The sequence below is a fragment of the Equus quagga genome, chromosome 1 (genome assembly GCF_021613505.1).
Source record: "Equus quagga isolate Etosha38 chromosome 1, UCLA_HA_Equagga_1.0, whole genome shotgun sequence".
Classification (NCBI taxonomy): Eukaryota; Metazoa; Chordata; class Mammalia; order Perissodactyla; family Equidae; genus Equus; species Equus quagga.
Window position 1 is genome coordinate 51,307,544 of NC_060267.1, and position 14,836 is coordinate 51,322,379.

Consider the following 14,836-nt stretch of genomic DNA (forward strand, 5'->3'; position numbering starts at 1 on the left):
ATATGTTTCTTGTTGGGTGGCAAGACAAAGCTTACGCCAATGATGTTGCAATCCGGCCTAGGCTTCAGGGAAAGAAAAAGTGGGAAGCAAGTGGGAGGCATATGAGAGCAGTTGCAGTCAGCTCCGATCAGCTCCTTGCTCCAGGGCCCTGAGGGCATTTGTTCAGTGGATAAGCACTAGAGGCATTATAGATGGCCCAGTGTGGCAGAAAGGGCCTGGGCCAAGTGCAGCATATCTGAGACACCCAGAGCGACCACGGACTAGACGCTTTTCCTCTGGGCCTTCGTCTCTGGCCAACCGGCAAATGTTTATCTCTAGCCTGGATCTCTCAGGAGCTCCAGATGTGTATACCCACCTGCCCACTGGACATCTCCACTTGGACGTTCACCAGACATAGCAAACTCAACACCTTTCAAACTAAACTTATCATCTGCATACTCTTACCCTCCAGACCTATCTCTCCTTCAAGTCTCCCACTCAGTGAGGGCTTTACCATCTACCAAGCTGCTCAAGCCAAATAAACTGGGTGTAATCTTTTGACTCTTTCTTCACCCAACCGCTCCCACATATTTATTTACTAATTCCTGTGGACCAGTTCCCCTACTAAATAGCTCTAAAGTCTATCCAAGTCACTCTGCCCCACTGCCACCATTCCAATCCAAGGTGCCATCATCTCCTTTGCCTGGACTCCAGCTCCTGCCTCCTCACTGGTCTCCCGGCCTCTCCATTCTGCCTTCCTCCAGGCCACCCTCCGCACAGCAGACGGAGTGATCATTTAAATAAGCACGTGTGATCATGCCATCCCCTGTTATGAAAAAAGTGGCTAGTTCAGCTTGCAACTCTAACAATTAATGCAAATGTTTCTACTGGAGACAACCATTGTACTTCATTTGCAAGAGAAGTGCTTTATGCTACTTCTCATTTCATAACACAATGTACTCAAGGCTTGAGATTTAATAAAATTAATATTTACTGCTTCATCAAGGGCATTCTTAAGTGAAACTGGCATTAATTTTTGTTTCTTTTTTTACTGCAAGTGCAGTGAAGAATACAATGACGATAGCATGGTTTGGTGCCACTGCCTCAATTTGTGCTGAGGCAGCAGTCTAACCTAGATTGTTTTTGCATCATCATTGCAATGTCCACATAGTGACAGAGGCAAATAACGTCCTATTATTTTTATGAAAATAGCTTGACCTCGCAAATCCCTAAAAGGGGCTCAAGAACCACTGTGGGCCACACTTTGAGAACCACTAATCTAGAAAAATTTTATTCATTCTTCAAATCTTAGCTATCTCTCTGCACAGACCTTCAGTTGTCCCCAAAATCTGTTTTCTCTTTGTTTTTTAGTAACAGAACCCTCAATTTTTAGCTGAGCTCACGGCTGCTCAGATTTAAGTTATACTGCCCAGCCTCCATTGCAGCTAGATGTGGCTAAATGACTCAATTTTGTTTAATGGATATAAGTGAAAAGTGTTAGGTGCAACCTCTAAGGAGCATCCTTAAAGGGAGGGTGTGTGTCCTTCAAGTGAGGGTATGTGTCCTTCCTCAGGCCTGCATGGCCTTCCTGCAGTCTGGAATACAAGCACCCTCCCAATTGTTTACAAGCCTGCATTTCTAATTTACGTTACCTAGCAGGCTCCTATGGGCATTTAAGTTTACAACCCTGGCCTAGACCAGTTCCTTCTACTTGCATATTCAACAGTGTTAAGTGTCTACCAGGCCCAAGGCACTCTGCTGGGTGCCAGGGATGTGATGTTGAGTAAGTTAGACATGGTCACCACTCCAGCCTGTGACATAGACACTACATTGTCCATTACAATTGGACAAGTCCTACAGAAGGAAAAACACAGAGGACGGGGAGAGCTTATCGCCAAGAACCCACTTCAACTGGGAGATCAAGAAAGGCTTCCATGGGAAGTGTGTATCAGCAAGCACTGCGCTCCGCTACAAGCCAAAGAAAACTCAACATAACAGAGGCTTCAATGAGACTGAAGTGGATTTCTCACCTGAAGGAAGCCTGGAGGCAGGTGGTTCAGAGGTGAGGGAGCACCACACCCTACCCCAGCAGCAGGATTTGGGCTGTTTGTATCTTGTTGCTCCACCATCCTCTGCACACGACCTCTCCTCATAGTCTGAGAAGGCTACTCAAGCTCCTCAGTGGAAACAAGGGTCACTTGTGCTAAGACCGCCCAGTACTCTGTGCTTCTCCCTTGCAAGCACTCGTCCCAGTGTAATGAAATGATTAATTGTTTAGTGTCTCTCTCATAGGCTAGAGTAGTGATCACGTCTGTCTTACTTAGCACCAGACCCCAACACCCAGCAGAGTGCCTTGGGCCTGGTAGATCCTTATTACTTGTCAAATACTATTTTTTAATATTAAGTTTTATTGATAGTAAGTTTGTTGTGCTAAAATATACACAACATAGTATTTACCACTGTAACCATTTCTAAGTGTACAGTTCTGTGGCATTAAATACATTCACGTTATTGTGCAACCATTGCCACCGTCCATCTCCAGAACTTTTTCATCTTCCCCAACTGATACTCTGTACCCGTTACACACTAACTCCCCATTCCTCCCTCTCCCCAACCCCTGGCTGTTGAATACTTTTTGAATGAATGAATGGAGAGGGACTAGAGCAAGTGTCTCAAACTTAAATGCCTACAGGAGCCCGCGGTGTAGTATAGATAAGAAAAGCAGGCTGGCTGTAAACAACAGGGAGGGGTGGAGACTGAGGTAAACTAGAGAGTAGCTGCCTCATCTAATGAGGGCAGCCACTAACCACACAGCTCTAGCCGAGCTGAGAGTAGAAATTGTACCAGAATGTGAACCCAGAGTTGCCAGCTCTGCCAAAATTTGGAGAGAAGGTGAAAACCCAGACATTTATGTAATGTCTCCTAATTTTAATGTTGGCAACTAATTTTTTGTTTCGTTCTAACACTGGGTAAATAAAATAAAACATCCCAAAGCATTCTAGCTTAGGGCCCACCAGTTTGCAACCAATGGACCAGATGGACTATATGATGCCATATAGTTCTTGGGTCTGTCACCCGTGACTGCCTGTGAAGAGGGGTTCTGAGGCTCCAAGAAGCTGGCTCTCCCTCTGGAGTTTCCAAACAGGAAAAGAAAAGAGGAAGAGAGAGCAAATTTATATTGAACATTTAGAACTGCTGTGTGCTTTATATGGCTGTGTATTTTATTTAATCCTCACAACAATATAAGGCATAGGTATTATGCTCCAGACCATATAGATGAGGAAACTGAGGCTCAAAGAGTTTAAGAAAATTGCTAAAGATCACAGACCTAGTGAGCGTAACTGGTGGAACTGGGATTTGAACTCACATATCTGGACCCCAATCCCTGGGTTTTCCCCCTCACCCCACTGCCTCTCCTAGGCATCAAGAAAGGACAGGGCAATGATGAAGGAAAGCCTTCTCCCATGGCAGTGGAGGGCAGATGAGGCCAATAACCTCAGTGGGGCTTCCGAGGTCTACCATCACCCTGATCCCTCACACCTATAGGTGACTTTCCGTTTTCAAAGCGCTTTCACATACATTACCACAGGCCAAGTCTTTTTGGTACGTATTACTATCCTCATTTTACGGAAGAAGCAACTGAAGCTATCTGCCCCATCCTGTGACTGTCAGCATGCAGAACGCAGATTTCTAGAAGTCTCCTGGTTCCTGGTAGAGAGCTATTTTTGCTGCATATATTCTGTCTCCAGGCTGGAGGAAGGATAGGAGGCCAAGGGGGGAGCAAAGAGATGGGAAACAGAGGGAAGCCAGCATCACAGGCTGCTGACAGAGTGTTGGAGACCAGGCTACTGGAGGAGGAGGACTGCCTGTGGAGTAGGGAAGTTGGAGGCCCCAGGTGCAGTCCTGTGGTGGCCTCCTTACCAGAAACATCTGCAGCTCACTGACACCCTCTGCAAAGCAGGCTGGGGGCAGGGCTTGGAGCTGAGGGAGTGGGGGAGGGGTCACAGAAGCTATTCTTTGTAAAACAGTCTTGGAGGGTGGACCCACCTTCACCCCAGGTACATTCTCCCTAGCGCCAGTACCACTTTCTGCTGCTCTGAAGGTGGTTCCTGGGCCTCTCAGACCCCACGGGAGGGATGAGCCGGCAAATTTCAGAGCCCAGCGTGGGCTCAGCCAGCTGGCACCTGCACCCCCTTGGAGAAACTGTCAGCCACAGAGTGGAGCAGATAGAACCCATCCCCTCCGCAACCCCATTCCCTTCAAAGGTGAACTCCACCTTGGGTGGGCTCAAGCAGGACAACCTCACCTCCTTTGTGGGAGGGGTGGCAGCAGGGGCTCAGACCTGAACCCTAACACCTCTGCCTGGTTGGGGAGGTGGGGCCGGGAACTTTCTGGGCCTGCCCCGCCCTGTGGAGATGAGAAGACCAGGTCAGGGGTGGGGGGCACACTGACAAATGGGACCGCAGATCTGAAGGAACACTGTATGGCCTCTTGCCTGACACAGTTGACTTGGCAAAGCTCTGGACCACATTTGGCCTCCAGAACTTCTGGACAGTGGACAATGGAAGAAGCTGTGAGGTCCATGGCAGGGCTGGGGGTGTATGTGCTCAGAGATGCCTCTTTGCCTCTCTTGTCCTCTCTTTCAGGCACTGTTCCCCCCATGATAGCCAGGCTGCAAGATGGCCCCAGTGATTTTCTACCTCCTTCAGTTCACGCCCTTATGCTGTCCCCTCTCACATTGTACCAGCATTGGTCTGTGTGACCAACAGAATAGAGCAGAAGTGACGGTATGTCACTTTCCAGATTAGCTTATAAAGACATGGTAGCTTTCATCTTGGCCACTCTCTACCTCTGGAGGAAGCCAGTTGCTATGTCACAAGTGGTCCTATGAAGAGGCCCGTGTAGGGAGGGACTAAAGCCCTGGCCAGCAGCCAACTGAGGGAGCCTTCTTGGAAGCAGATCCTCCAGCCCAGCCAAGCCTTCAGATGACTACAGCCCTGGCCCAGATCTTGGCAGCAACTTCACAAGAGACCCTGCACCAGAATTACTCCCGCTAAGCTACTCCTGGATTCCTGTCCATGTGAGATAATATGTTTATCGTTTTAAATTACCGAATTTGGGGGTGATGTGTTATGCGGCGATATATAACCGATACACCCTCTTTCCTTTTAACAAGGACCTAAGATGATCTCCTCTCCCCAGTCCCCACTAAGCTCCCTGCCTCTTTGATGCCCCTTCCCCTCCAGGACCCCAGCCTGGAACATTGGTTTGCAGATAAACTTTGGAGAGGTGGGATGAATTAACCTAGCTTCCTGGAAGGCCTTAAGAGGACACCAAAACGGCTGGAAGTTATCTTGCTGGGAGGGGAGTGGGGCTTTGCCAGGACGGGGAGGGGGGAGGGAGCTGGAATGTGTCACCCCCTAGGAGAGATCCCACAGAGAGGTGGGTAAGAATTAATCAAAGGAACACTGTATGCACAAGCCCAGGCCCCCTCTTCCTTCCGCCCTTTGCTCTTCTCTTCCTTGGCGGGTGGAGGATCAAGGTGGCCCTTCACTCTGCCTCTGTCCCCTCCCTGTCTCCTTTGTGCAGGAGCACGGGGAAGTCCCTGCAGAGATGCCAGTGAATCCTCGATGACTCTCTCATAAGACTCTCATAAGCCCAAAGGGCATAGGGTGTTACCTAGTAGAGAGGAAAAACACCGCCCACAGAACTTTCCAGGAAACCCCTGCCCCATTAAAATATGGGGGCTTCCACTACAGCTGTGGAGGGAGAGCAGGGTCATGGGGCAGAGCTGAGGAGTCTCCTTGGCTGGGGCGGGAACAATGCTTCAGAGGTTTCTCAAAGGGCCTTCGGTATTTCACCCTACAGTGTGATCTGTTCACCTGGAGCCCCAGAGCCTCCTTTGGTGCCATTGTTCTCTATCAGTGACAAGGCAAGGGTCCCCACCATTCTAAGTCTCAGAACCTCAGACTGCCTTAAACGGCTCACTATTCAGACTTCAGAGGGTGCCCCTCTCCCTCTGAGGGTCTGCCCAGAACAGAGGTGTCCCTCTCTCCCTTCTCTGTCCCCAAGTCTCTGGCTGTTGTGTCAGGTCTTCAGCCTCGTGGTTTGTCTCTGTGTCACTGATCACACAGCACAGCGGGACACCCATAGGACTTTGCCACAACACATGTGCCCCATGTGCCTCCTGCTTCTGCTGGCTCACTCCCACTCTCTTTCACTATTTTTCTTCCTCTTGCCCAGGGTCAAAGTTCCCTGACAGAGCTGTCTGCAGCCAAAGTCCAGAGCCCTGCACATACCGCAGGCGGAGCTCCAGGTCCTGGAGTTGGGGGGTGGGGGGGCTGTGGGCTGAGGCTGTGCGAGCACTCTGCTGGACTGTCTGCCCGGCCCAGATGAACGTCCTCTCCGAGAGTGACAGACAGAGCGAGGGGGCAGGCAGGCTCGTTGGGCTTCTGCATCGTCACTATGACCAGAGCAGGCCTGCTTCTGCCTTCATCAGTAGATGATCAGACGCCTGGAGCACTTCACGGTTCTCAAAGCCCTCTTATCATCTGATAGTCACCAAAATTCATGTTGGTGGGTTGTCATTGTCCCATTTAATAGGTGAGGAAACTGAAGTTCAGGGAGATTAGCTCTGGTCACATCAGCAGAGCTGGAATCAGAAGCCAGGCCTCTTGACTCCCAAAGCTGCAGCAGCAGTCAGCTGTCTTGCTGGCTGCTTTTCTCCCCATGTGGGTTTCACTGAATCCCCTTTGTCAGACTCGGGTCATAACCTTGCCAGGGCCAGGGCTATGTGTCCTGAGGCGTGTATTGTTCAGTCCCTCCCCTGGAGGGTGCGTAGGGCCTGTGACGGTTGCTGGGTGCACATGCATATGTGGCATATGTGTATGCCGACCACAGAGAGCGACCACAGAGAGTGCGCCTCACAAATGCAGGGACTGCATGCGGGATCTGCGCCCGCCTTGGCCTCTGCACTCAATCTCGGGCCTGCCCCCATCTGCCCAGTACCTCCGGTGGCGTGTGACAAACAGTGTCCACCGGGTGGCAGTGTGTTCTCGTGCCTTAGACCAGACAAGGCCTCCTAGAGCTGAGGAATGTGGGGGTGGGGCGGAGGCAGGCAGGAACGTCAGCGGCTGCCCAGAAAGGTTGCAAGATCTGATCTCCCCGCAGACTAGACATGTCAGGGCTCCTCCGTGCGCGCGTGTGTGTGTGTATGTGTGTGTGTGAGTGTGTGTGTGTGTGTGTGTGAGCTGCAGCCAGAGGGCCAAGGACAGTGCTGAAGTGGAGCCGAGTGTGGGACCAGGTGTGGTGGGCCAGAGAAACAAAAATATAAAGGAAACCAAGGCGGCCAGCATGATCTGAGCAGAAGGAAGGAGGAGAGGGCTCTTGAGGTAAGGGGTGAGTGCTTTTTGGAGCTTCAGAAAAACGACTACCCAGGAAAGACAGAGACCAAGGAAGAAAGAATCACAAAGGAGCGAGGAGCAGAAAAGAGGAAGATGAGAGAGATTAGCTGGGGAAAGTAGGTCGGAAGTCTGGGGTGGGAGAAGGGAGCCCCCAGAGGCTAGGGAGACAAGAGCCTTCACTGTCAAGAAGGAGGCCGACTCAGGCTTGCTGCTGACAGGGACTTTATTTGGACTGAGCTGCGGAGATTAGCCAGCTGCCTCAGCTTCAGCTCAGGGCTGCTCCAGCTCCAGCTCCGGGTCCGGCTCCAGCTCCAGCTCCGTCTCCGGCTGTGCCTCTGGCTCCAGCTCCTCTATCTTGCTCTGAGCCTGAGGTGGGTGAATCCCATGCTCTAAGGCAGAGAATCTTCTTGCTCGCCACTGTGGGAAGACATGGAGAGAGAGGTGGAGGGTGGGAAGAGGAGAAGCATGAAGGGAAAGGGAATATGGATACTGAATCCATCTTTTTTCCCAGCTCCCTGCCCTCCCCATCTGGTCCCAGGCCTTTTTTCAGCCCCTTCAAGTCTCCCTTGGGTCCTTCAGGCACAAGGGGTCCCTGGCGTACAGACGCTTATGAAGAGAGGGTTCTGAAAGCAAGCTCAGGGGTCCACGTTGGTCATCTTCCCTGAGGAAGGGGTGCCAGACAGCACCCCAAGAACTAGGGGAAGGAGAAGCCAATGGCTGGGGGGGTGGGGGAGGGGGCCGTCCCTGGCTTACCTGTCTTCTCCGAAGGTGAAAGCCAAGGGCTCCAGTTACCAAAGAGAGCAGAAAGAGGATACCAAGGATGAGAAAGAGAGGGAGAAGGCCTGTTTTCAGGGCACCTGGGGCTCCCCCAGAGCGTTGGGCTCCTACGGAGAAAGTACAGGGTCAGGGCTGGAAGGACATCTTGCCACACCTTCATATTTTACAGATGCAGACAATCAGGCCCAGAGAGTTTAAGGGACTTGTCCAGATCATTGAGCTAATTAGTAGCAGAAGTGGGTCAGGCCTAGACAAGAACTGGAGGTCAGGTCCCTGGTTGGAAAGAAAAAAGTTGGGCCAGGGAGGGGAGGGGTCTGGAAGTGGGATCAATGACTGGTCTGGCATTGGGGGTGTGGTGTGGTGGCATCTCAGACCTGGGCCAGACAGCTCAGTGAAGTATACCGCTGTTCCAAGAAGCCTCTCTCCCTGGTACAGATGGCACTGCCAGGGCTGGGAGAGGAGTCTGGCCTCCTGCACCTCCAGCCAGGGTCCTGGGGAACCCTTCAAAGATGGCTCATTCACGGGGCTCCACATGAAGCGCTCTCCTCCGGATGCCGGAGTCACCTCACAGAGCAATTTTCTCAGGTTGCCAGGGAACCCCAAAGACTTGGGCGTCACTGAAAAAAATAGAGGGAAGAGCTCTTTTGGGGCCCCAGCCCCCTATCTTGAAACCACAGTTGAAGTCCTAAGGATCCATTGCCCTGCGCTCACCTGGGCTCTGAGCAGATGAGGTCCAGGAGGTGACCAGGGACATGGCCACGTTAGTCTTATCAAGACAAAGCTCTGGTCAGATCACTGCTGCTCAAAAACTTTCCAGGCTCCCTACTGCCTTCAGGGGACTGGTCAAACTCAGACTGGCCCGGGAGGATCGCACGCCAAGCACTCTTTCAGATTCTTTCACCTTACTTTCTACTCAGATGCTCAGAATGCCTAACAGCAGTCAGGTGCGTTGGTCTCCAATCTGTCTTGCACTTCTCCTGCTTGCACGACTTGGCTCACATCAGTGCCCCCTGCCTTGGGGTGGCCCCTGAATGAACTCTATCCCCCTTTCTGAATGTTTTGGAAACAGTAAACTAATCTAGAGACAGAGCATCTCAAAGCTGCACAGTGAGAGAGAGGGTGGGTAGGAGGACACAGATGGTGAATGGCCTTGAGCACAGTGAACAGGCACCTGAATATTTGGTGACACAGGCACTCGAGTTTAGACCCCAAGCCTGGCATTTCCCAGCTGTGTGACTTTGGGAAAGTTCTCTGTAAAAAAGAGATGATAGTCTCTCTCCCATCGAGTTGTCAGGCAGAGAGCAGGGAAAACTGATGCAAAACAGTGGACGCTCAAGAAGACTTGGACAGAAGGAATCGGTGGGCTTGAGTGACTAGATGTGGGGGAAGGAGGAGGCCAGGTTTCAGGGTGAATGGGATACAAGTGGAGTTACTGACAGAAAGGCTAAGTCGGCAAGAGGACTGAGGCTGAGGCAAAGACGGTATTCAGAGTAAAGCTGAGGTGTGGGTACCATATCTAGGTAGAGATATCCAGGAAGCAGGTGGAATTCAGCATTGGCTCTCAGGAGACAGACGTATAATTTGCGGGTGTATTCTTTATTCATTCAACCAATATGCATTATTCAGGACTTACTATATGGTGCTACTATTTAGAGCCACAGGTGAGCACTGCAGACACAGCCAAGGTGCCCTGGCTGATAGTTACCAATCAATCAACATGTCCTTTCTGAGGGTTTTTTTTCTGTGTTTGTTTTATATTGTCTTGAAAAGCCCTTGCTCAGTAAATATTTGCGGACCAAGGGACTGATTTATTAATTCCTCCGAAATCCAGGCCACTTCCTGCAACTTTAATCCAAGCCCTGGCCTGAAAGTGGACAAGGATTCTAGAAATAGATTCCACCTCTTTTGAAATATTCAAATTTTTGCCACCTCTCCTTCTAACTTCTCAGACCTTCCCCCCAGTTCAGAGCAGGGGAGTCCCTCGGAGAAGAGTGGAACGTTCACCTAGTGACTCAGGGAGATTTTCAGTTTCGGTTCTCTATATGGGGGCGAGAAAAGAGGAGGCCACAAGGGGCAGCCTTTGCAACTTGTGCCCAGCGGCCTAGCATCAGGAGGCATATTTGCCCAGTTTTTGCCCAGACAGCCTTCCCGCCCTGTCCTAGCTCCCCTGGGATGGGAGCTACTCCTTTCCCACCTGGAGCTGACCTGTGATGACTGCCAAAGTGATCGTGGCACTGAGCTGCTTCCCCTGCAGATGGATGCAGCAGGTGTAGGTCCCAGCTTGGGCCAGGCTCACAGCCTCTAGTCGAAGGGTAAAGTTGCCATTGTCTCCAGCCACCAGGAGGTCAGGGCCTCCCCCAGGAAGGGCCCACCTGGCAGTGAGGGAAGACTGGGTCCCCACGCCAGGAGGCAGGTGGCAGGGCAGCTCCACCCTGGAGCCTGCTGCAGCATACACTGTCAGAGGGACTGAGGGCTCCAGACCTAGAGAGAAAAGGGAACCCAAAGTTAAAGCTGAGAGGGCGCAGTATAGAGTGGCTAGAGCGCTGGGTCTGCACAGAAGGAGGTGGTCATGCTCTGAAGAGGGTTAAGGAGCAGAATAAGGTGGATGAACTGAGGATGCTCAGAAACCCAAGATGTGGCTGGGCTGGCAGGAGACCAAAGGCTAGCAAGTGAGGCTAAACGGCCAAGGGAAGAGCTAGAAGGGGAGAAGGCAGCTAAAAAGCTGCAGTGGGATGGAAAAAGGGGTTAGACAGTGAGGCCCAGAGCAATCACAGGTGGCATTAGCTGCCAAAGACCTGGTTTGGGGACCCATATGTCAGGGGGCGGTGACAGGGGGCAGGAAGGGGTTGTGGTCAAGTGTGAAGGCAGACTGGAGGAGTTACCCAGAACAGTGAGGTTGTACATGATGGAGACCTTGAAGCCATCTCTGTAGGTGAGGATGCAGCCCCAGGGCCCAGAGTCCAAGGGGCTGACTTGGGGCAGGAAGAGGAGACTTCCGGTGAAGTAGTGATGGGGGGACTCCTGGACAGGGATTCTGCCCGGCCCGCGGAACCAGTGCACAGAAGCTGGGAGGTCAGGACGGCTGAAGGAGCAGTTCAAAATGACCCAATCCAATGTCCTAAGAGGCCCTGGAGGGCTGGCAGTCACTGAGCAAGAATAAAGAAGGTTTGATCAGCCCTACCAGAAACACTTACCCAACACAGCAGGCCAACTAAGCTGGAAGCTCCTGGAAAGGGGCACTAAGCTATAGATTTGTCGTCTTCTCCTGCCACGTCCCCCCACCCCCAGCCCAGTGCCTGGCACCTGGGGTGCTTAAAATTGATGCCCAGGGGTCTCCCGCCTGTTTCCCCTGCCTCCTGTCCCCAGTTTACTTGGCTTGGTCTACCCCCTTCCTTTCCTCCAGGCCTTGCCTGAGGATCCCCGCTAAGCCCACCCCCTGAGCTGAAATGAATCACTCTGGCCTTGCACTCCCCGCAACCCCCAGAGGTACCCTCCCTCCTCCACCCTGGCGCTGTGAGCTGGGGAAGGGGAGCTCACGGGGTGATACCACCTCTCCCTGCACAGGGGCGTTCCTCCTCCCACACGTGCTTCTCTGGGGGCCCCTTCCCCTCCGCAATCAGGCTCTCTTCTAGGGGCTCTCTGGCAGGGCCTAGGGCGCAGCCTTAGCAGCACGGCCTCTGCCCCAGCCCTTCCTGCCTCCGGGGCGGCGGGGAGCGGGGCGCCCTCCTCCCAGCCACGCTCCCCTCGTCCCGCCCCCACCTACTGGAGGCCTGGCCCACGCGCAGACGGAGGCGGCAGGGGAGGACGCGGTCCCGGAGGCGCACGGCGGCGCGGTACTCGCCGGCGTCGGCGCGGCCGGCCGGGCGCAGCCACAGTGAGAAGTCCCCGCGCTGGAGGCCGCGCTCGGCCAGCTGCACGTGCGGCGGCAAGGGCAGCCGCCCGCTCAGCAGGCCGCCGGTGGCCAGCCTCAGCACTGTGTAGACGCGAGGCCCGGGTCCCCGCGGGGAGGGCGCCGGGGGTCGAAGGCCGAGGGCTGAGGGGCGGCTGGGGCCGGGACCCGGCGGGTCGCTGCGGGAGAGAGAGGATCGAGAAATTCGAGAGGGAAGGAGCCCCAGGCCAGATGCAGTCCGACCACCCAAGGATAAGAAAACCCACCCAAAAGGAAGGTCTCTTGACCGCTAACCGCCCCTCCTCCGTGTCCCCTCACCCGTGCCGGCCCCGTCCCCTTCCCCCTCCGAATGGGCCAGCACCATCCAGTCCTGGAGAGTCAGGCATGCTATGGGATGCAGGTGTGGGGGAGCTGTCTGCGGAGGAAGGGCAGGCGGGGTGCAGAGCGGCAGAGGAGGCTGAGCCCCTGGCTTTAGAGGGACTGACAGCTCAGGGAGAACGCACAGGGCTGGCTTGAGCCTCGGGTTGTGAGTCTGGATGCCATTACTGCCGGATTTGGGGGTTCTTTTGCCCAAGTTTGGGGTGCATACCTGTCTGGTAGGTGCTGCCAAGTGACCCCTCCTGCTCGCAGAAGACTGAGATCCTGGAGGGGGATTGTGGGGCTGCAGGGGAGCTGGGCAGGAGCCCCCTCCTGGGCCCACACCACTGTGACCTCTGCCCCAGGCTCTGGAGCCTCCACTGGGGAGCAAAAGAGAGGCCAAAGGGAGGGGCTGTGAGTCAAGAGACTTAGGAGTAGAGGAGTCTCAGTGTCCTGAGAGAGAAACGGGGCTGGGGAAGACCTTGGGTTTCTGCCCCTTTCCTACCAAGGGGGAGACTGAAGAGAGGCTTTCGGGGGCTGAAGGACTGCCCCAAGCAAGGCATTAGAAGAATCCACCCAAGCTAGGGACCTTGGCATCTGGGCGGTCATGCAGGGATCCCTGCTGACCCCCTCCTGTGGGTCTGGAGGTAAACCCTCAACTGTCCCAGAGGGTCATCCCCGCCTTACCTGGAGCCACCCACAGCAGTTGCAGAAGCAGCGAGACCAGGAACTGAGCCTGCCGCATCTCCCCTTAGGCCTGGGCCACACTGAGCCCTCCAAAGGGAAGAGGTCAGAAGGGGAGGGGGCGGTGGACAAAAAGAGAGGTTCTGCGAAGAGGGAGGTGGAGGAAGGGAATGAAGAGGAAGAGGGACAGGGATGGAGGCCTGGAGAGAGAGGGCAGGGCCCAATGACCAGAGGCTGGAATCCAGAGAACGGCTGGCCCAATGAGGCAGTCCGGGTCGGGGTGGGGGGGTCCCAGGGACTAGGGCAGGGCAGTGACAGAGCGGAGCAGAGGCAAGGTGGCTGTCTTGAGCTGGGAGGCTGTTGTGCTGCTCCCAGGGCCCTGCCCCTGTCCTTCTGCCTTCCCTCCACCTTCCCCACTTCCCCTCCCCATCGCCCCCCCCACAAACCCCAGGGCTCACAGTTTCGCTTCGCAGTGGAAAGTCTGAGGGGGCTGATTCCCAGCAGCGTTACCCTCCACCCCTGTGGTGGCGCTCCCCTTGTTTATTTCCTCAGTCCTGGGTGTCCCCGCCACCCCCTCCACTCCCTCCCCCACCCCCCTGACTGTTCCTTCTCAGGGACCTTCTGCCCTTCTCTCCAAACCATTTCTGCCTGGAACTACCTGCTGGCCCACCTCTACACGGCCTCCCCAGTCCTCCATGCACACTTCCTTCTTGGCAGGCCCTTTCCTTGGTACTCAGCCCCTCCCTCATTCCCTCAGCCTCCCAGAACTTCATTAGCCCTGTACACCTGCCTCCCCACCCATCCAGCCAGTGCCTCCGGGGAATGGGATGGACAGGAAGCTTTCCTGTATCCTAAGAGATGGTAGGTCTGGGGAAGGGCACCCCAAGCCCAGGGAAAAGAATAGCTACATTGTACCGAGCCTTCATTATGTGCTAGACACTGTATTGGACACTTCACATACTCAAGAAATTATCCATTGCGCAGATGAGAAAACTGAGGCAGGCTCAGAGATTAATTTGCCAAGGTCAAACAGGGAGTGTGAAGACAAAAGCTCAGAGTGCGTGTGTGTGGTCCTGACCCTGGGTGAGTTATGAGTGTCTTCTCATCTTTTGGGAAGAACGGTTGTGCCAATGAGTCACACACACCCCCCGCCTCCAGGTCGGGCCCCCCGTGTATTCAGCAGCTTCTCCCAAACCAGAGGTTCTGAACTAAGAGAAGGCAAAGGTGATATGGACAAATACACAAATCCTGCAACAGAGCTCAAACCCTCGAAAAACTGAGGCAGAACTAGGGATGGAAGCCTGAGACAGAAGGAAACTCCTGCTCCCCACCAGACCCTGCCCAGCCAGGAGAGGTGGACGGTGGGTGCCAAGAAATCGCAGCATGCCTGGGAACCACAAGAGGCCCTGGACTTCTCCCCTGCTTGACCAGGGGCTCCCTTCCTCAGAGCCAGGCAGAGGGCACCTTTAATGCCAGGCAACTCTCACTCCGGGTCCTAGGGGTTGAGACCCAGGCCTCCCAGCCCTCTCCCACTTCAGGGGTGGGACTTCCTGTTTCTGAGGCTGTTTCTTTGCCTGGTTCAGCACAACAGCGCTGGTAGCTTTCCACTGGACTCAGCAGTGTCTAGACCTGGTGTGGGCTAGCAGGGCAGTGCGTGTGTTGCTGGGCAGGAGCATCCCCAAGAATCCAAAAACAGGACAGAAGTCAGCTCTCAAAGAAGCTGTGCTCCGTGTCTACCCCTGGAGCG

The 14,836-nt window shown here is 54.1% G+C and overlaps 1 protein-coding gene across 2 annotated transcripts; it reads right to left on the bottom strand.

The window, feature by feature from the left end:
• Positions 1-7,604: 7,604 nt before the first annotated feature.
• LAG3 (lymphocyte activating 3) lies at positions 7,605-13,577 on the bottom strand. 2 transcript variants are annotated; one of them, XM_046682407.1, is made up of 9 exons: positions 13,548-13,570; positions 13,093-13,232; positions 12,638-12,785; positions 11,923-12,227; positions 11,042-11,305; positions 10,365-10,640; positions 8,534-8,776; positions 8,136-8,266; positions 7,605-7,799 (listed from the first exon to the last, which is right to left on the bottom strand). In XM_046682407.1, exons 2-9 carry the CDS (start codon positions 13,148-13,150, stop codon positions 7,653-7,655), a joined length of 1,572 nt encoding a protein of 523 aa, XP_046538363.1. In that variant the 5' UTR covers positions 13,151-13,232; positions 13,548-13,570; the 3' UTR covers positions 7,605-7,652. The 2 variants fall into 2 exon arrangements, with proteins under 2 accessions (XP_046538363.1, XP_046538354.1); XM_046682398.1 differs by having other exon boundaries at positions 13,093-13,577.
• Between the last annotated feature and the right edge of the window lie 1,259 nt (positions 13,578-14,836).